At 40.1% G+C, this 20,153-nt stretch overlaps 1 protein-coding gene across 2 annotated transcripts in view; it reads left to right on the top strand.

The window, feature by feature from the left end:
* Apaf1 (apoptotic peptidase activating factor 1) overlaps positions 1-20,153 on the top strand; it is a 77,582-nt gene that overhangs the window by 13,822 nt on the left and 43,607 nt on the right. For both annotated transcript variants that reach the window (XM_048357661.1, XM_048357656.1), the window contains exons 5-13: positions 2,177-2,360; positions 6,865-6,977; positions 7,200-7,331; positions 10,603-10,841; positions 11,470-11,637; positions 12,870-13,001; positions 14,737-14,850; positions 15,539-15,723; positions 19,002-19,128. In XM_048357661.1, coding sequence (XP_048213618.1) covers positions 2,177-2,360; positions 6,865-6,977; positions 7,200-7,331; positions 10,603-10,841; positions 11,470-11,637; positions 12,870-13,001; positions 14,737-14,850; positions 15,539-15,723; positions 19,002-19,128 — 1,394 coding nt within the window. The remainder of the gene's footprint in view (positions 1-2,176; positions 2,361-6,864; positions 6,978-7,199; positions 7,332-10,602; positions 10,842-11,469; positions 11,638-12,869; positions 13,002-14,736; positions 14,851-15,538; positions 15,724-19,001; positions 19,129-20,153) is intronic.

Below are 20,153 nucleotides of genomic sequence, written 5' to 3'. Positions count from 1 at the left end.
TTGAGTTCAACCTTAGTGCTGGCACCAAAAAATTAAAAAAAAAAAAGGAAAAGGAAAAAATTCTTTGTACTTTGTCTGAAATTTTAAAATCCCACCCCAAACATAATCTTGGATGACAGTTTGAATCATCTCTTCAATCTTTTTTTTCCATTGCATTTGTATATATATACACACAGAACACAGCTTTGTTGTTTTGTACTGAAGGAGGTCTGAGGGAACTTGAGGAAGCTTTGAGGTAAAGTGGTATATGACCTCTTGTGTACTGTCTTCTGAAAAATATTATCGAACCATTCTGTTGTGTGTATATTTTAATGTTTAAACCAGCGTGGAATTGTCTGGGATTGTGTTTGAAGAAGTGGTATTTTTGGCCTCTGATATATATGTAAATAAAAAATATTGTAAGATATATTGTTGTTTGGGAGGGAGTAAAGGGAGGGATGACATTGTCCAAAAAGAAACGTATTCTTTACCTGGCGTATGTAACTGTAACCCCTTTGTACATCACCTTTATAATGACAATAAAAAATTAAAAGAAAGATATATTGTGGTTTGATTAATAATAATGCTGAGCGTTACAATGATAATGACTGTTTTTATGAGTGTATACTAGTTCACAGCTTAATAGGGTGCAGGTCCATAGCACTAATAATCCTGTTTGTTATAACCTTTTACAATGAGCATAGCAATTTCACAGACTTTATATTATTCTCTCACAGCAACTCTGAAAAAATGAATAGACAATCTTATTTCAGTATAACAAGTGAGGCTGAGGCTTAACTTGCCAAAAATTGCATAGCTAGTAAGCTGTAGATCTACATTTGAATTTAACTAAGAGAATAAGAATGATAATGAGTAAATATATTCTTGAACATCAGTTATTCTCATTGGGGTGATTTTCTCCCCCAGGAATATTTGACATCGTTTAGATGTAATTTTGGTTGTCAGTACTTGTTAAGAGGGAATTCTACTGGCCCCCTGGAGGATAGAGGCCAGGAAGGCTATACTTGTGTAATGCATGAGAAAGTCCCTCAGAACAAAGAACTACGCTGTCCCAAAATGTCAAGAGTGCTGAGGTTGCAAGATGGCTGTGCAGTGATCAGTGATGACAAAGAACAAAGATGGAGAAATTGTGCTTTCGGGAGATTTTTCTGCTATGTATCAGATTTAATCCAAACTTCAAATCTTCAATTTCCCTTAGATTTAATGTTAATAACAAATCATAATTTATCCTACTTATAACTTGAATCAAAAGGAGGTGAAGACATGGTAAGACTTAAGATTGGAATGATTCTGAAGTTTGTGTTTATGTGTTCAGTCAGCTTGCTTGTTTGTTCATGGCTGGTACCCTTACCACTTGATCCAGTGCTTAAGAGTCCAGCATTTGGCTGGTTAATTGGAGATATAGATTCTCCAGTTTTCTGCCCGGACTAGCTTTGAACAGCAGTCCTCCTGGTCTTAGCCTCCTGAGTAGCTAGGATTACAGACATGAACCACTGGTATCTGGTTTTAAGTTTTTAAAACTGAGTAAGTAGTTGGGTGTTAGTGATTCATGCCCGTAATCCTAGCTACTTAAGAGGCTGAGATCTGAGGATAAGGGTTCCAAGACAGCCCAGGCAGAAAAAGCCCAGTGAGACTCTTATCTCTAATAAACCACTAAAAAAATCCAGAAGTGGACTGTGGCTCAAGTGGCAGAGCACTAGCCTTGAGCACAAAGAGGCCCAGGGACAGCACCCAGGCCCTGAATTCAAGCCCCAAGACAAGCAAAAGAAACCCAACAACACCCCACCCCACCCCCCAAAAAAACCCAAACACACACACAATAAAAACAAATACCCTGAGTAAACTGAGGAAGACTTACGTGCTCCTGACACATATAAAACTATATATTTCAGTGTGTGTGTGTGTGTGTGTGTCTGTCTGTCTGTCTGTCTGTCTGTCTGTCTTTCATGGGCTTTCACTCAAGGCTAGTGCTCTACCACTTGAGCTACAGCTCCACTTCTGGGACTTTCATGCCAGGGCCAGCTTCGAACTGTGATCCTCAGATCCTCCTGAATAGCTAGGATTATAGACATGAGCCATCATTGCCAAGCTTATTTCAAGATGTTTTAAAAGCAAAACAATTCAAAAGAGACCTCAGGTTCAAAGGCCTTAAGTTTATGATTCTTTTCCTCATTAGGTTGTTTCCCAGGTGGTGTATATTGGGTTGCAATTGGAAAGCAAGATAAATCTGGGCTTCTGATGAAACTACAGAATCTTTGCACACTGTTGGATCAGGATGGGACTTTCTCCCAGAGGCTTCCACTTAATATTGAAGAGGCTAAAGATCGTCTTCGCATTCTAATGTTGCACAAACACCCAAGGTACAGATGGTCAAATTAAGTTGGTGTGTGAGGTCTTACTGACATGTCAAGCTGTTATGCCCTTTCCCTCTGTTCAGTAGAGAACCATAGTTTTGTTTTGTTTTTTTTTTTGGTCAGTCCTGGGCCATGGACTCAGGGCCTGAGCACTGTCCCTGGCTTCCTTTTGCTCAAGGCTAGCACTCTGCCACTTGAGCCACAGCGCCACTTCTGGCTGTTTTCTGTATATGTGGTGCTGGGGAATTGAATCCAGGGCCTCATGTATACGAGGCAAGCACTCTTGCCACTAGGCCATATCCCCAGCCCCCAACCATAGCTTTTTTGCTATTCTTCATTTTGTATTAAAAAAAACAAAAACCTTTGAGTAAGTGTAATTTAGGAAGACTTAAGTGCTCCTGATACATATAAAAATATATTTCAGGGTGTGTGTGTGTGTGTGATGGGCTTGAACTCTGGGCCTGGGTGCTGTCCCTGAGCTCTTTAGCTCAAGGCTAGTGTTCTACCACTTTGAGCCACAGCCACTTCTGATTTTCTGGTAGTTAATTGGAGATAAGAATCTTAATCTGGGGGCTGGGGATATGGCCTAGTGGCAAGAGTGCTTGCCTTGTATACATGAGGCCTTGGGTTCAATTTCCCAGCACCACATATATAGAAAATGGCCAGAAGTGGCGCTGTGGCTCAAGTGGCAGAGTGCTAGCCTTGAGCAAAAAGAAGCCAGGGACAGTGCTCAGGCCCTGAGTTCAAGCCCCAGGACTGGCAAAAAAAAAAAAAAAAAAAAGAATCTTAATCTGTCCTCTTCTTCCTGGGCTGGCTTCCAACTGCGATCCTCAGATCTCAGTCTCCTGAATAGCTAGGATTATAGGCCTGAGCCACCAGTGCTTTATTACTATGGTGTTTCTTAATTATGGTTTCATTCCAAGAGTCATGGTCAACAACAATTAGAAAAGAAAAGCCCCTCCTCTACCACTGTCTCATTCAGTCAAGGTTTTCATAATTTTACCCTTACTGTTAACATAATTTCATAGGTGATGCTGCTTAATGTGTTCCTTTTTTTTTTTTAGGCATTGGATACATTTCTTGTACTGTTTGTTACCTCCTCCCTCATTCCCCCCCTCCCCCTTCCTCCCATGAGTTGTTCAGTTGATTTACACCAAACAGTTTTGCAAGTATTGCTGTTGTAGTCGTTTGTCTTTTTACCCTGTTTCTCACGATTTTGGTATTCCCTTTCAGTTTCCTAGTTCTAATACCAGTATACATGGTTTCCAATGTACTTAGATAAGATACAGAGATAGTACAGATACAACCACAGGAAGGGGATACAAAAGAATCATCAATAATAGAAGCTACGGTTTCACATCGCATGTTGAAAGTAATTACAACAGTGATATAACAGTCGTTTCCATAACATGGAGTTCATTTCACTTAGCATCATCTTTTGTGTTCATAAGGCTATAGCTATTGGGCTCTTGTGATCCTCTGCTGTGACTAGCCTAAACCGATGTGTTCCTTTTACCAATAAAAATCTTTTTTTATAGTTATGTGGGTACTGGTCTCTGAGAATCTTCTCTGATAGTTCCTTTTGGTTCTACAACTCTTCTATCCCTTTTGTGTGTTCTTGCATTCCTATCTGTATCCACCTCCTCTAGAAAGGTATAAACAACAAACCCAAAGCCCTTGAAGTGCTTGATGTTTGGCTCTCAAATCACCACATAGTCCATCAGTGTTCCCCTTTGCTCAAAGTGTCATCTCAGACTCTCATCCATTGTTTCAAAATTCAGTCCTCTGTGGAAGTTTCTGCAGTATTCCAGGTTTGTTAGGAGACTCTTACTTTAATGTTTCCTTGACTGTGTCTATGGGCCAAAAGGAAGTAAGTTCATGAATGTATCTCTTTAATGTATTCCTTAATTTGGTCTGAAATAATTTATTGATGATTTTTATGTCTGTGTTCATCTAAGGTATGGATCTGCTTCTCTTTTCGTTATATCTTTATTCAGTTTTGGTACCAGGGTAACACTAACTTCATAGAATGAGTTTGGAAGAATTCCTTTCCTTTTTTATGCAATACTTGGAGAGGCATTGGTGTTAGCTCTTCTTTAAAGGTCTGATAGCATTCTGCAGTGAATTCATCTGGTCCTGAGGTTTTCTTTGTTGGGAGAATCTATTATTGTGTCAGTCACATTGTTCATTGTACATCTGGTTAGGTCCTTGAATAATGCCTGCTGCCAGATCTGGAAGTAGGTAGTGGTTTGTGCTCTATGTGAGCTGAGGGAATGGCTAGACAAGGCTGTGTTGTCAGTGTTAGGACTGCATTCATTATAGAAATTTCCGATCTTGGTGTACCAAGAGCTGCTCTTGGCCCCAATGAGCTTTGTTGCCTGTGGACCAAAAAGTTTCTCACTTATTTCAAAGGCCTCTCAGTTTGTGTACCAAGGTACAGCAAATGTCTAAGTCAAGGTATGTCCCTTGAGTCCATTGAAGCGGTGGGGAAGCAAACAGGATACTGAGTTTGCACTGGAAAAGGAAGGCCAATGGAACAGGAGCCTCTGCCTCTGGTCTCAGAGTTTTCAGGCCCAGCTGGTGGTAAACCACCCTTCAGGAGGGACAGCGCTGTAGAAACCCAGAGTTGAATTACTACAGTGGGCAGGGAGAAACTCCAAAGTCTGAGCAATCGATGGGCGTGGATTTGGACTGTCTTCACTGTAACCCATGGAGGGCTTGTGCCTTGCCATAGAAGGCAGGGCCACTGATCACCAATCTCTGCCCAGCCTGTACTTTCACTGTTTAATCTTCTGAGGAGTCCATGTCTGACCCTCCCTCTCTCCATGACTACCTCTTTGGTTCCTCTCCCACCCAGACATAGCTTATCCTTGGGCTTTCTGACTTCAATTGTTTCTCCTTTTCAAGCCCCTAAATTAACTTGGTCTCAAAATATAGGTCCTTCTGTAGATAGTGCCTAGCCAAAACCTTCTGAGCTATGAGAAGTGATGTTATCCATTTATTTTCTAAATATTAGCCTCCTGTGCAGAAGGAGTCACTGTCACACTAAATCCCTGCACTGGATTTAAGATTTGTCAGCTTTTCTTACGGCTACAACTGCTAGTTTGTTGTTACCAGGTCTGCCTAGATGGATGGCTGCATAGCTTGCAGCCACATTTAACCAACAACCTGTTAGAACTCTAGACTATTTCCTACTTGATTTTGTGTTGGCTTGCTGTTTCTCCAAGCTTTTTTGCTGTCTTGTCACCTCTTCTTTGATTATTCCTGATGACTTTTTAAAAGCATTTATTATCTGTCTATCTATCTGTCTGTCTATTTATTTTGCCAGTCCTGGGGCTTGAACTCAGGGCGTGAGCACTGTCCCTGGCTTCTTTTTGCTCAAGACAAGCACTCTACTTCTTAAGCCACAGCACCCACCTTCGGCCTTTTCTGTTTATGTGGTGCGGAGGAATTGAACCCGGGGCTTCATGCATGCAAGGCAAGCACTCTACCACTAAGCCACATTCCCAGTCCTTCCTGATGATTTTTTTTCTCCCTACAATATCTGTTCTTTGCTGTCCCAACTGTTCTTTCACAGCCTCATAGAGGAATCTTCCAGTCTAACACCTTGAGCATTTAATTTTTTTTCATTGTTATTTTTTACAAGTATCTGTACAAAGGGGTTTCAGCTTTACAAGTCAGGTTATGAGTGCAGTGCATCTTGATCAATGTCACCCCTTTCCATTGTTTTCCCTGCCTTTGCTCATCGCATCCCTACTTTCAAGTTATGTAGCTTAGTTTTTACATAACATACATTGAATATAGTGCTGTATTTGCTGACTCTCTTACTCTCCATTTGGCATATATGTGCCCTCCAACAGAACATGTTTCAGCTTCCTAGTATTCATTCCTTAATTGTTCAGAGGAGGTACATCATTGGGCTCTTCCCTTAAGTATACCATTGTTTATTCAATTTGTATATGTGCATATAATCCCGTGTAGTCATTTGTCTTTGTATTTTAGATCTCACTTTCACAGATGGGGGGTGTCGAATAAATCTCTACATTTTTATTCACACCAATTAGTTGTACAAGGGGGTTTCAATTTGACATGTCCATGTATGCATAAAATTTACTTTGATCAGATTCTGTCATTCTCTCCCACTCCCCCTTCCCAAACCAATCTCAGCAAGCTTTACTGTTCCATTTTCACACATGTACATAAAGTAATTTGACCATACTCATACTCCTTTATCCTCTCTGTGTGTGTGTGTGTGTGTGTGGTTTTTTTTGGCCAGTCCTGGGCCTTGGACTCAGGGCCTGAGCACTGTCCCTGGCTTCTTCCCGCTCAAGGCTAGCACTCTGCCACTTGAGCCACAGCGCCGCTTCTGGCCGTTTTCTGTATATGTGGTGCTGGGGAATCGAACCTAGGGCCACGTGTATCCGAGGCAGGCACTCTTGCCACTAGGCTATATCCCCAGCCCTCTCTGTGTGTTTTTAAAAAATATTTTTAAAAACTGTTTTCAAATTAGGTCTCTGTTGATCTTGGATGATGTTTGGGATCCTTGGGTATTAAAGGCATTTGACAATCAGTGTCAGATTCTGCTTACAACCAGAGACAAGAGTGTTACAGATTCAGTAATGGGTAAGGATTACTTTTTTTTTTTTTTTTGATGGTTGAATGAGTCTCAAAGGCTTTAATTTGGGAGGGGGGCTTATATAGCGGTCATGGCGGGAAAGGATTACTTTTTAATACCTTTTACTAAGCTAGGCAGTAAATTAAGGGTATTAAAGTATTTAGTTCTGTTACATACAGATATGTGCCATACCAAGTTACTTATTACTGTGTCTTACCATTTTGTTGCAGGTCCTAAATATGTAGTTCCTGTGGAGAGTGGCCTAGGAAAAGAAAAAGGACTTGAAATTTTATCCCTTTTTGTTAATATGAAGAAAGCAGATTTGCCAGAACAAGCTCATAGTATTGTAAAAGAATGTAAAGGTATGATGAGCTGGGTTAGAGGGATACTCATTCTCCCTTTGTGAAATAAGCTAATAAATGTGATAATTTAGCACATAAACATCCTCTTTAGTTCTGATTTAGTATTTTAGATTCTTTTCTGATGCCATAAATGAATACATAATATTATGTTATTTGTTCACTCATTAAAATTAGCATACATCTACAATATGCTATATGCTATTTTAAAAGGCTGAAATGAAAACATGAGTAAAGAATATAGTGAAAATTTTAAAAATGCTTTTGTTTGGAATATTATGTAGATAATATCCTTTTTTTTTCTTCTTCTTCTTTTCTTTGCCAGTCCTGGGCCTTGGACTCAGGGTCTGAGCACTGTCCCTGGCTTCTTTTTGCTCAAGGCTAGCACTCTGCCACTTGAGCCACAGCGTCACTTCTGGCCATTTTCTATATATGTGGTACTGGGGAATCGAACCCTGGGCTTCATGTATACGAGGCAAGCACACTTGCCACTAGGCTATATCCCCAGCCCCAAGATAATATCCTAATTTGATAATGAACATCTTTTGTCAATAATTTGCATTTTTTATTAAGGAAGTACTTTTTTTTTACTTTTCTGGGAATATAAAGGGAAACATAAAACTCAGGATTTTTGTTGTTGTTGATTGTGGGGCTTGGATTCAGGGTCTGGGCCCTGTTGCTGAGCTATTTTGCACAAGGCTAGCACTCTACCACTTTGAACCACAGCTTCAGGTTTTTGAGTGGTTAATTGGAGATAAGAGTCTCACAGGGACCTTTCTGCCTGGGCTGACTTTGAACTGCAATCCTCAGATCTCAGCCTCCTGAGTAGCTAGAGTGGCATGAGCCACTGGTGCCCAGCATAGCTGAAGTCTACTGTGATTCGCAGATACCTGCTGTTAGCAGATTTGTGGACATTCCCCCCCTCCCGTCACCCCACCAAGCAAACCATCAGTACTGCAGTGTTCACCAGCTGAGTCATTTAATTCAGCTGACAGTTACCTGGACAGTGTCTGTCCCACTGGGTGGGGGATCAATCCTCACGACTGTCTACAGTGCCCACTTCAGATGCTGCTTGCAGTCTCAGGTTGCTTTACTTATGCTTCTGATCCCACCAGCTATAAATCAAGTGTCCCACAAATACATTCTCAGGTTTGATTAATTTACTTGAACTGTTCATAGAAATCAGGAAATTGGGGAAACATATTTACCCATGATAAAGGATATTCTAAAGGATGTAGTTGAAGAGATGTGTAAGGTATGTTTTGAGGAAGGACTGTAGTGCTTCTATGCCCTTCAGGAAGATCCACGTGTTCTCTTTGGAACCTCTCCAAACTCTTGTCTTTTTGAGTTTTTGTTTTGTTTTGTTTTGTTTGCCAGTCCTGGGGCTTGAACTCAAGGCCTGAACACTGTCCCTGGCTTCTTTTTGCTCAAGGCTAGCACTCTACCACTTGAGCCACAGTGCCACTTCCAGCTTTTTCTATATATGTGGTGCTGAGTAATCGAACCCAGGGCTTCATGTATATGAGATGAGCATTTTACCACTAGGCCATATTCCCAGCCATCTTTTTGAGTTTTTAATGGACATAACCATTGCATAGGTATGAATGACGTATGGACAACAATGTAAAAAGGTGATTGTTAGTAAAGTGGGAAAACCCTGTCTTTCCTGTATTCTTGGAGTCTGTGTGCAGTGTTTCTTCCTTTTTGTATATGGGGTGGGATCCCTCCTGAAATGAGTTCTTGATATATTATCAGACAAGAAGGATCATCAAGAGATTTCTCTGTGACTAGCTACCAGACAGAAAAATGGGAGCTTCGAGTTTCTGACAGTCACCTCCAATAAATTGTGGTTTCTATTGCTGCCTTCAGGAGGGAGTTATAAGCCAGAAACCTTGGACAAAAATCCAAAATACATGTATCATAGTATCACACTTGTTTATTGGTTGTTTGAATTTTAAGACATTATCCTTTACCTTATTTTCTTTTAAGATATAGGTAGTTTAGGGGCTGGGAATGTGGCCTAGTGGTAGAGTGCTTGCCTCATATACATGAAGCTCTGGGTTTGATTCCTCAGAATCACATATACAGAAAAAGCTAGCCTTGAGCAAAAAGAAGCTAGGGCCTTGAGTTCAAGCCCCAGGACTGGCAAAAAATAAAAATAAAATGTAGATAGTTTAATTACATTTTAAATAACTCCTAACTATTGACGGTGTTAGCGCCCTTTGTCATGATTTTGTCAAATATATATCTATATTTTATGTTGTTACATGTCTTTTAATTTCATTTTTTGACATAACATTTGTCTGTAGTGAAATTAAAATTTAGATTATCGTGGTTTCTATTGTTTTGACTCTTATCCTTTGTGTATATCATGAGCATTTTCCCATGTAAAAATCTTTACCAGCTGGGCGCCGGTGGCTTACATTTGTAATCCTGGTTACTCAGGAGACTGAGATCTGGTGATCACAGTTAAAAGTCAGCCCGTGCAGGAAATTCTGTGAGACTCTCATCTCCAATAAACTATTCAGAAAAGACTAGAAGTGGTGCTGTGGCTCAAGTGGTAGAGCATTAGCTTTGAGTAAAAAAGCTCAGAGAGGGCTGGGAATAGGGCCTAGTGGCAAGAGTGCTTGCCTTGTATACATGAAGCCCTGGGTTCGATTCTCCAGCACCACATATATAGAAAATGGCCAGAAGTGGTGCTATGGCTCAAGTGGCAGAGTGCTAGCCTTGAGCAAAAAGAAGCCAGGGACAGTGCTCAGACCCTGAGTCCAAGCTCCAGAACTGGCCAAAAAAAAAAAAGCTCAGAGATAGCCCTCAGGCCTGAGTTCAAGCTCCAGAACTGGTGTGTGTGCCCACACATGCATGCACATGTGTATGCACATGCACACGCATACACACACACACACACACACACAAAGAGTTTGAAGCCAGGTGCTGATGGCTCGTACTTGTAATCCTAGCTACTGAGGAGGTTCAGATCTAAGGACTGAGATTTAATGCTAGCCTTGGTAGGAATGTCCATGAGACTCTTATTTCCAATTAAACTACCAAAAAGCCAGAAGTAGAGCTATGGCTTAAGCAGTAGAGCACCAGCTTTGAGAGAAAAAGCTGAGGAACAGCACCCAAGCCCTGAGTTCAAGCCTGAACACTGTGAGTGTGTGTGCACATCCAGGCACAAAATAATGTGCATTGGAAATTAGTCTTTAAAACTAAGTATTTCCTGGTAGTGAGTTAGAAAGTAAGATGACATTAACACAGTTCTGTTTAATTTAAGGTTCTCCTCTTGTGGTGTCTTTAATTGGTGCACTTTTACGTGATTTTCCCAACCGCTGGGATTATTACCTCAGACAACTTCAGAATAAGCAATTTAAGAGAATAAGGAAATCTTCATCATATGATTATGAGGCTCTAGATGAAGCCATGTCTATAAGTGTTGAAATGCTCAGAGAAGACATCAAAGATTATTACACAGATCTTTCCATCTTTCAGAAGGATGTTAAGGTGCCTACAAAGGTAACAAATGACCAACTGTCCTTGACATTGAATACTTATGACACATGACCTTTGATATAGCACTAAGGACACTTGTTTCAAGTTATAATGCATGAATCAGACCAGTAGGACTGAGTGAAGGAAGAAGGTCCAGAAGTCCCTCTACTCTTTTTTTTTTTTTGCCAATCCTTGGGGCTGGGACTCAGGGCCTGAGCACTGTCTCTGGCTTCTTTTTGCTCAAGGCTAACACTCTACCACTTGAGCCACTGCGCCACTTCTGGCTTTTTCTGCTAATGTGGTGCTGAAGAATTGAACCCAGGGCTTCATGCATGCAAGGCAAGCACTCTACCAGTAAGCCGTGTTCCCAGCCCCCCTCTACTCTTATTCTCTATGAGAGGCTCACTTGGAGCTCATGAGTTACCTAATTCCCATCTGTTTTAGGGGAGCGAGAAAAGTATCCAATTTCTCTGCGTTTTTTTCTGCCTTTAGGAATAGTTAAGCTTTTTATGAAATGTTGATGTTCTCATTTAGGGCTTTAAGATAATGGCTTTTACTTTTTTCTTTATTTTTGCTGTGCACACATTAGTAGGTTAACCACAGTCATATTCATTGTACTTCTGTGATATTAAATGCCCCAAATGATCCCTAGGTGTTATGCATTCTGTGGGACATGGAAACTGAAGAAGTTGAAGACATACTGCAAGAGTTCGTTAATAAATCTCTCCTATTCTGTGATCGGAATGGGAAGTCATTTCGTTATTATTTACATGATCTTCAAGTAGATTTTCTTACAGAGAAGAATCGCAGTCAGCTTCAGGTACTTTTTAAACTTTATTTTGAAAAAAAAAAGTTAGACTTGCAGAAAAGTTACAAAATAATACAGAGAATTTCTATGTATAAACCTTTGCCTTGCTTTCCTTCATATTAACAGTTGATATAATACATAAACCAAAGTTGGAAAATCACTGTTGATACACTGCCATTAACCAATCCACAGACTCTACATTCTGCATCTCTCCCACTTATGGCCTTTCTACAGTCTAGAACTCATGTTGCATCTTCTTTCCCTTTGTCTCTTCAAAAGTGAAAAACTCCTTAGTCTTTGTCTTCATGGCTTTGTCACATTTTTCTTTCTGGTACTGGAGATTGAACCCAGAGCCTGTCACATGCATGGCACTCTTTCACTGGCTTCTGTCCCCAGCTCATCCTGGTCACTTTTGAAGAATCTTGGTCAGTAATTTGTACCGCCTTTACTAATCTAGTTTTTTTTCCTGATTTTTTTTTTTATTTACTAGATTGAGGTTATACTTATTTGTCAAGAATACCACAGATAGGGCTGGGGATATAGCCTAGTGGCAAGAGTGCCTGCCTCGGATACACGAGGCCCTAGGTTCGATTCCCCAGCACCACATATACAGAAAACGGCCAGAAGCGGCGCTGTGGCTCAGGTGGCGGAGTGCTAGCCTTGAGCGGGAAGAAGCCAGGGACAGTGCTCAGGCCCTGAGTCCAAGGCCCAGGACTGGCCAAAAAAAAAAAAAAAAAAAAAAAAACCACAGATAAGCCAGGCGCTGATAGCTCACTCCTGTAATCTTAGCTGCTTAGGACCCTGAGATCTGAGGATCATGGTTCAAAGCCAGCCCAGGCAGGAAAGTCTGTGAGAATCTTATCTCTACCAGAAAACTAGAAGTGGTGCTGGGGCTCAAAGTAGTAGAGCGCTGGCCTTGAGCTAAAAAGCTCAGGGACAGTACCCAGATCCTGAGTTTAAGCCTTACAACTGACAAAACAAAACAAAACAACAAAGCAAAACCACAGATATGTCTTTCAGTACATCAAATTAGGGAGTACTTGGGTATGATATGTCTTATGTTAACTTATTTGGCCTGGTTTCTTCACTATGAAGTTACTTTTCTCTTTTTTTATGTTAGTTACTGTTATATATTGTGGGAGAGACTTCCTGTATTTCCTCAGTAGTTTCAGAGGCTTAAGGTTCTGTGCCACTTAGGTTCTAAAGTTGTTTCTGTCCTCTGAAATGTTTAATTTGGGTTTCAGGATCTACATAAGAAGATGATCACTCAGTTTAAGAGGTATTACCAGCCACATACTCTGTCTCCAGATCAGGAGGACTGCATGTATTGGTACAATTTTCTGGCATTTCACATGGCTAGTGCCGGTATGCACAAAGTAAGGATTCATTGGAAAACTCCCTTATCTGACTTTTTTCTCATATATGTGGTAAAAGATTTTTCTATTCTTATTTCTACATTTCTACTTGCTGAAGATGATTTTGTTATCTTTAGATGAACTTCTTTGCTGTCATGTTTGTAAATGTACATTGTCCTATATTATAAGTTCATTATTAGTAAAATGAGGATTTTTCCCTTCCTCTCCCCTTTCTTCCCTTTTCCCCTTCTCTCCCTTCCACTCCTCTCGCATCTCTTCTCCCCTATACTTACTTCTCCCCTTCTCTTTTTTCCATTCCTTTCTTTTCTTTCAGTTTTTAACCTGCAGTGATGTAAGGAAGGTATATTAGTAGCTACAGTAAGTGGACTTAGAACCTAAAAAAAATCTATTCTCTTTGATAAGAAGAGAATATTTTATAAATAAATCCATACTGCTACTTAGCTACTTAGCTCTGCTTTTTGAGCAGTATGGATTTATTTATAAAATTGGTTTACAAAAAGAAATGGGGGTGGGGAAATACATTCATTCACTGAATATTTATTGAGTACTGGTTAGAGAATGTTACTGTTCTACATTAAGAGGAGCATACATATAAAATCTGCTCTCATTGCGTTTGTAATCTTGGGGAAGACAGGCAAGAGTTGTATAGTATGTTAGTAGGTTATAAAGTGCTCAGGATGAGGGAATAGTGTACAAGAGAAGAAAGTGATGATATAGGATAGAATTATGATGGATATACTGATAGATTTACAGTGTGTTGTGAATCAAAGATGACTGACTGCAAGCTTGTGTAGTGGAAAGAATAGAACCTTCAAGTGAATAGTCAAGTTTGAGGGAGAGTAAGATTTTCCCTATGCCCCATTGGGGGAAGGGGAAGGTTAAGAACTCTTTTTTTTTTTTTTTTTGCCAGTTGTTGGGCTTGAAATCAGGGCCTAGGCACTGTCCCTGGCTTCTTTTTGCTCAAGGCTAGCACTCTACCACTTGAGCCACAGTGCCACTTCCGGCTTTTTCTGTTTATGGGTGCTGAGGAATCAAACCCAGGGCTTCATACATGCTGGGTGAGCACTCTACTGCTAAGCCACATTCCCAGCAGGAACTGATTTTGAATATATCCCTCCCCCTTCCACCCCCAGTCCTGGGGCTTGAACCCAGGGCCTGGGTGCTGTCCCTAAGCTTCTTTGTGCTCAAGGCTAGTGCTCTACCACTTGAGTCACAGTGCCACTTCCATTCATTCTGAATATATTAAGCTTAATGTATCTATTAAGATATCTAGCAGGAAATACTGCCTAGAGAGTTAGATTTATGAATTTTCTTTGTTGAGGAGAATTATGGACAAAATATGAAAAGTAGGAGTCAGTACATAGATGACATTTTCAGTCAGGTCTACCAAGTACTCTAAACATTTTAGAAAACTCCAGGCTTTCAGTAACTATTATATGCTCAGGTATGTACTTCTGAAGTCTGATTTTTTTCTTTTTATCTAGTAAAATATATTTATACTTAATAAACCTATATCACAATTGTCACAATTAAATAAATGTTTGTGCCCTAATTTACTGAACCAAACTTTTATTGAACATTTAGGTTGTTTTTAGTTTCTTCCTTTTTGTCCTAAGTTCTAAGTATCTGCTAATTTTCTCTCAGTGTTAGGATAATTATGTTATACATATTCTTTTTAACAATGCTGCTGATCTCTCTTTTTTCAATGATGTTGATCTCTCTCTTTTTTGATAAGGAGCTTTGTGCTTTAATGTTTTCTCTGGATTGGATTAAAGCAAAAACAGAACTCCTAGGTCCAGCTCATCTGATTCATGAATTTGTGGAATATAGACATATACTGGATGAAAAGGTATATATTAGTATTAAAAGTTTAATGCTTAAACTACTTATAATTTTAACATTCAATTCTAGATTTAATGGTAGGAATGAGCACAATAGAATGGTTGAATAATTTCCCTGATTATTTGAATTAGTTTTCTTCTGCCCTACTGGGAGTGTAGGTATGATTGAAGGTGGCAGAGTAAAGTTTTCAGTGTGTGTGTGTGTGTGTGTGTGTGTTGTATTTAAGAGTTAAGAGTCTGTGTGATAATGAGGTTTTTTTTTTTTATCTTCTTTATAAAAGTCAAGAGAGGACCAGGTGCCAGAGGCCTCACGCTTGTAATCCTAGTTACTCAGGAGGCTGAGATTTGAGGATCAGGGTAGGAAGCCAGCCTGGGCAGTAAAATTTGTGAGACTCTTATTTTCTATTAAGCACCAAAACTGAATGGTGCTATGGCTAAAGTGGTAGAATGCTAGCCTTAAGCACAAAAGCTCAGGGACAGCACCCAGGCCCTGAGTTCAAGCCCTAGGACTGGTACAAAAAAAAAAAAGTCAGGAGAGGATCACTGTATATTTGTTACCTAATGGTTGGCTGCTAAATTTTAGTTCATACAGAGAATATCTCACTTAAGTCTTTGAAATGGCAAGAATCACAGAAATAGCAAAATGTCAGATCATGGCTTTGGTTTCATTTCTAACAGATTTCAGTTTATTTGTAGGATTGTGCGGTCTGTGAAAATTTTCAGGAGTTTTTATCTTTAAATGGACACCTTCTTGGACGGCAGCCATTTCCTAATATTGTACAATTGGGTCTTTGTGAACCAGAGACTTCAGAAGTTTATCAGCAAGCAAAGCTGCGGGCCAAGCAGGAGGTCGATAATGGAATGCTTTACCTGGAGTGGATGTAAGTAGGTTAGGAAGGAAATCAAAGGGAGTGGGTTGCTAACTATGTCATTATTTTTTAGATACGGAGTAAGTTCACTACAGGAAGATTTAACTACTTTGGGAAGGGCTGGAACTTTTAACAAGCATTCTTAGTGAAAATTTCTATAGAAGTCAGGATAGTAAAAAACAGTTACATTTCACAGTTCATAGAATTAGAGAAGCCATTTTGACAGATTATCCCACATATTCATATCGAATGCTTGACTTACTGTAATCTGTGGTGGCAAAGAGCATGGACTTTAGAACCACAAACTTGATTTGACTCTAGTAGCTTTATGATGTTGAACAGGCAATAGATCACTCTCTTAAATGTAAAATAGAGAACAATCTTTTTTTGAGGTAAGTACTATTTTTGTGAAGATTTAAATAAGATAAAGGCTGTAATTTGTGCTTTCTTGGGAAGTTTTTTTTTTTTTTTCTGGTCAGTTGTGGGGCTTGAACTCTGGGCCTGGGTGCTGTCTCTGAGCTCTTCAGCTCAAGGCTAGTGCTCTACCACTTGAGTCACAGTGCCACTTGTAGCTTTTTCTGTTTATGTGGTTCTAAGGAATTTAACCCTGAGCTTCTGTATGGTAGGCAAGCACTCTACCACTAAGCCACATTCCTCGCCCAATTTTTTTTTTTTTTTTTTTTTTTTTTTTGTCCATCATGGGGCTTGAACTCAGGGCCTGGGCTCTGTTCTTGAGCTCTCTTGCTCAAGGTTAGTGCTCTACCACTTTGAGCCACAGTGCCACTTTTGTATTTTTTTTTAAATCTCTCTTTTGCAAGTATGGAAACAGATGCAGAAAGGTTAAGTGATGAGGCCACAGCCAAGCCCTGGCCCCTCCCTGCAGCCCGCAGGGTGGAGGATCCAGCAGCCTCCTTTCAGTTCTGCACTGAACTCCTATTCCTTCTGCGCTTTTGCTTGGTGCGTCATGACAGTTGCGCCAGTGTTGAGCCCTCAGAGGAGGCATCAGATGCGGTTCTCTGCTCCTGTCTACTGCTGGTGTCAGTTTACTCCATCTCAGTGCCCACAGCGGCTGCTGTTTGTGGAAGGCAGCAGGGCGTTTCTGCTCGGAGCCACGTGGACAGCAGAGGTGAGAGGAGGCCTTGGATTTGCCAGTGCCTGGCCACTGCCCAGCCTGCCCTTTACCCTCAGTTCTCAGATGATTGCAGGGCTGAGCAGGGAAGGTGGTGGTTCTATACTCTCCCCTCCCCTTTGGAGACACCTGTTTCTACTTTGAGGCTTTTTCTTTTCTTTGTCTTTTGTGGAGCTTGAACTCTGGACCTGGGCGCTATCGCTGAGCTCTTCAGCTCAAGGCTAGCACTCTACCACTTGAGCCACAGTGCCACTTTTCTGGTGGTTAATTGGAGATGAGTCTCACGGACTTTCCTGCCCTCTGGCTTTGAACTGCAGTCCTCAGATCTCAGCCTCCTGAGCAGCTAGGATTACAGGTGTGAGCCACCAGTGCCCTATGCCTTTTTTTTTTTTTCTTTTTGGTATGTGTGCTGGGGCTTAAACTCAGGGCTTAGGTGTTTTGCTTAGGGCTAGTGCTCTACCACTTGAGCCACAGTTCCACTTCTGGCTTTTTGGTAGTTTACTAGAGATACAAGACTCATGGACTTTCTTGCCTAGGCTGTCTTCCCACTTCCATCCTCAGTTCTCAGCCTCCTGAGTAGTTAGGAATACAGGCATGAGCCACTGGCACCTGACAGCATTTTTGGCTGGTCCACATTTTTGTCATTCAGTAGAAGTCTATGGAAGTTTGAATAAATTCCTGTTTGTTAGGGATCAAATAGACAGAAGTTTATTTTTTGTTTTCTATGAAGTATTAATTTTGTTACTTCTATTTTGTCCATTGCATCACCTGCGTTTTAAGCTATAATGTCCTAGAATAGAATGGTTAGACATTTATAGGTATATTTTTTCTTACCTTTAAGCAGGATATAATCAAAGAATGTTTTATTTCAATACTAGAAACCCTTTTTAATTGCAGAAAGACTTAAAGCTTACATGTAACTATGTAAGTTTCCAAAAAGTCATTAATACACTCATTTATTTGTTACTAATTCTTTTTGGTCTTCTGCTATGTGCCTTCATTGTAAGGATTACTTCCTGACATCTGGAGAATTGAGTGGATGGGAAAAGGGAAAGAGTATATTCTTTTCTGTTATTGGAGATGAAGTTTTGTTTTGTTGCCCAGGTTTGAATGCAAGATTGTCCTATCTTAGCCACTTCAGAAGCTAGGATTGTAGATATGTGCCATCAAACCTGGCCAGTTTAGTTTATTGCATTTAAGTTTGTAAGTAACTTATGTATTTGAGGTTATCATCTCTAGTTCTTATGTTTGTTGTATCACTTCTAGTAAAGTAGGATTGTAGGCAGGATTGTACTAAGATTTTTGTGTTATTTGGCCTGTCAGTTTGTGTGTGTGTGTGTGTGTGTGTGTGTGCGCGCGTGTGCATGCGTGCACCAGTCCTGGGACTTGAACTCAGGGCCTGGGTGCTGTCTCTGATCAATTTTTGCTCAAGGCTCTCTGCTACTTGAACTTTTGGCTCCACTTTTGGCTTTTAGGTAATTAATTGTAGATAAGAGTCTCATAGGTTTTCCTGCCTGGCTGTTTCCTATCCAGGCTGTCTTCTAGCTGCAATGTTCAGATCTCAGTTTCCTGAGTGGCTTGCTCTCATGCTTGCTTCTGTCTTGAGTACACATGTGTTCCTTTACCCTTTAGCCTTACAGCAATAATATAAAAAACAGCATTGGAATAGTTGATAATCTTTAGATTATTATACAAAGAAAACGACATTGCTTTATCTTTTTATAACTGTTCCTGGATAATTGTAGAAGAAAGCAGTTTTAAAGTACATCATTGTACTGGTAGGTGTAGTGATATACTTGAGTTAGGAAATTAGCTTTGTTTTTAACAGTTCTTTGATTTTAAACGTGATGGAATGTTTTTTAAAAAGTATGCTTATATAATGTTTTATCCACATTGTCATTACCATATCAGATAACAGAAGACAGCATATATGTGACTAAATAAATTTCTTCTAACTAGTGACTTTGTAACACATGGCAGATTGATGCAGAGTACCTGTTGCTAGAGTGTGTTTTCTCTTTAGGTGGTCTATGCTATCATTTGCATGTTATTTAAGAATTTTGTATTTTGGGGACTATAACCACTATGAAAGACAGTTCATTATTGAAAGGAAACAGTTTATTCTCATTGGATATCTCTTCATTTTTTTTCTTGTATTTAGAAACAAAAAAAACATCAAGAATCTGTCCCGCTTGGTTGTCCGCCCCCATACAGATGCTGTTTACCATGCATGCTTTTCTGAGAACGGTCAGAGAATAGCTTCTTGTGGAGCTGATAAAACCTTACAGGTAGGACATTTCTCTTAAGAAAAACTCAGAGGCATGCACCTCATTCTATGCATATTTAATCTATTTAAACCTTCAAATTTAAGAAAATTGTAATTTAGAAATAGAAAAATCTAAATTTGTTGACCATAAGGCTTTCTCAAGAGATTTTAAAGATAAGGTTATGTGCTTCTGTAATTTTGAACTTTTTAGGTGACGAAGAGCTGGTCATCTAGAGAATCAGTCACCTGCCACCCATTTGCCATTTAAGGCTAATGTGGAAATGGCAATTGTTAAAAGGCATAAGGACCTCATCACAGTGAGTTCGGGCCCTGATGAAAAGAAGTAATCAAGTAATTCTTTTGTCAAAGGCTTAGACATAGATTTCAGACTAAATAGGAATTGGAATAGCTTATTTCCAAAGATGTTTTAAGTAGTTCCCTCTAAGTTCATACTTATTTTCAGAAAAAAGAATGAATATTTTCTTTTTTTGGGGGGGGGCAGTCCTAGGCCTTGAACTCAGGGCCTGAGCACTGTCCCTGGCTTCCTTTTGCTCAAGGCTAGCACTCTGTCACTTGAGCCACAGCGCCACTTCTGGCCATTTTCTGTATATGTGGTGCTGGGGAATTGAACCCAGGGCCTCATGTATATGAGGCAAGCTCTCTTGCCACTAGGCCATATCCCCAGCCCGAGAATGAATATTTTCTTCACATTTGTTTTCTTCCTGTTGGTTTAGAAGGAAACAGTTGAATTAGCAAAAACTTTTTAGTCTAAATTATTATTATTATTTTTTTGCCAGTCCTGGGGCTTGGACTCAGCCTGAGCACTGACCCTGGCTTCTTTTTGCTCAAGGCTAGCACTCTGCCACTTGAGCCACAGTGCCCCTTCTGGCCGTTTTCTATATATGTGGTGCTGGGAAATTGAACCCAGGGCTTCATGTATACAAGGCAAGCCCTCTTGCCACTAGGCCATATCCCCAGCCCCTTTATGTCTAAATTAATTTCAGTCTTTTCAAGATTATGACTGCATACCTTATTTGTATAGTACTT

The sequence above is a fragment of the Perognathus longimembris genome, chromosome 1 (genome assembly GCF_023159225.1).
Source record: "Perognathus longimembris pacificus isolate PPM17 chromosome 1, ASM2315922v1, whole genome shotgun sequence".
In the NCBI taxonomy this organism is placed as follows: Eukaryota; Metazoa; Chordata; class Mammalia; order Rodentia; family Heteromyidae; genus Perognathus; species Perognathus longimembris.
The sequence above is the reverse complement of the archived record's forward strand: the minus strand, read 5'-3'. Positions and strand labels throughout refer to the sequence as shown.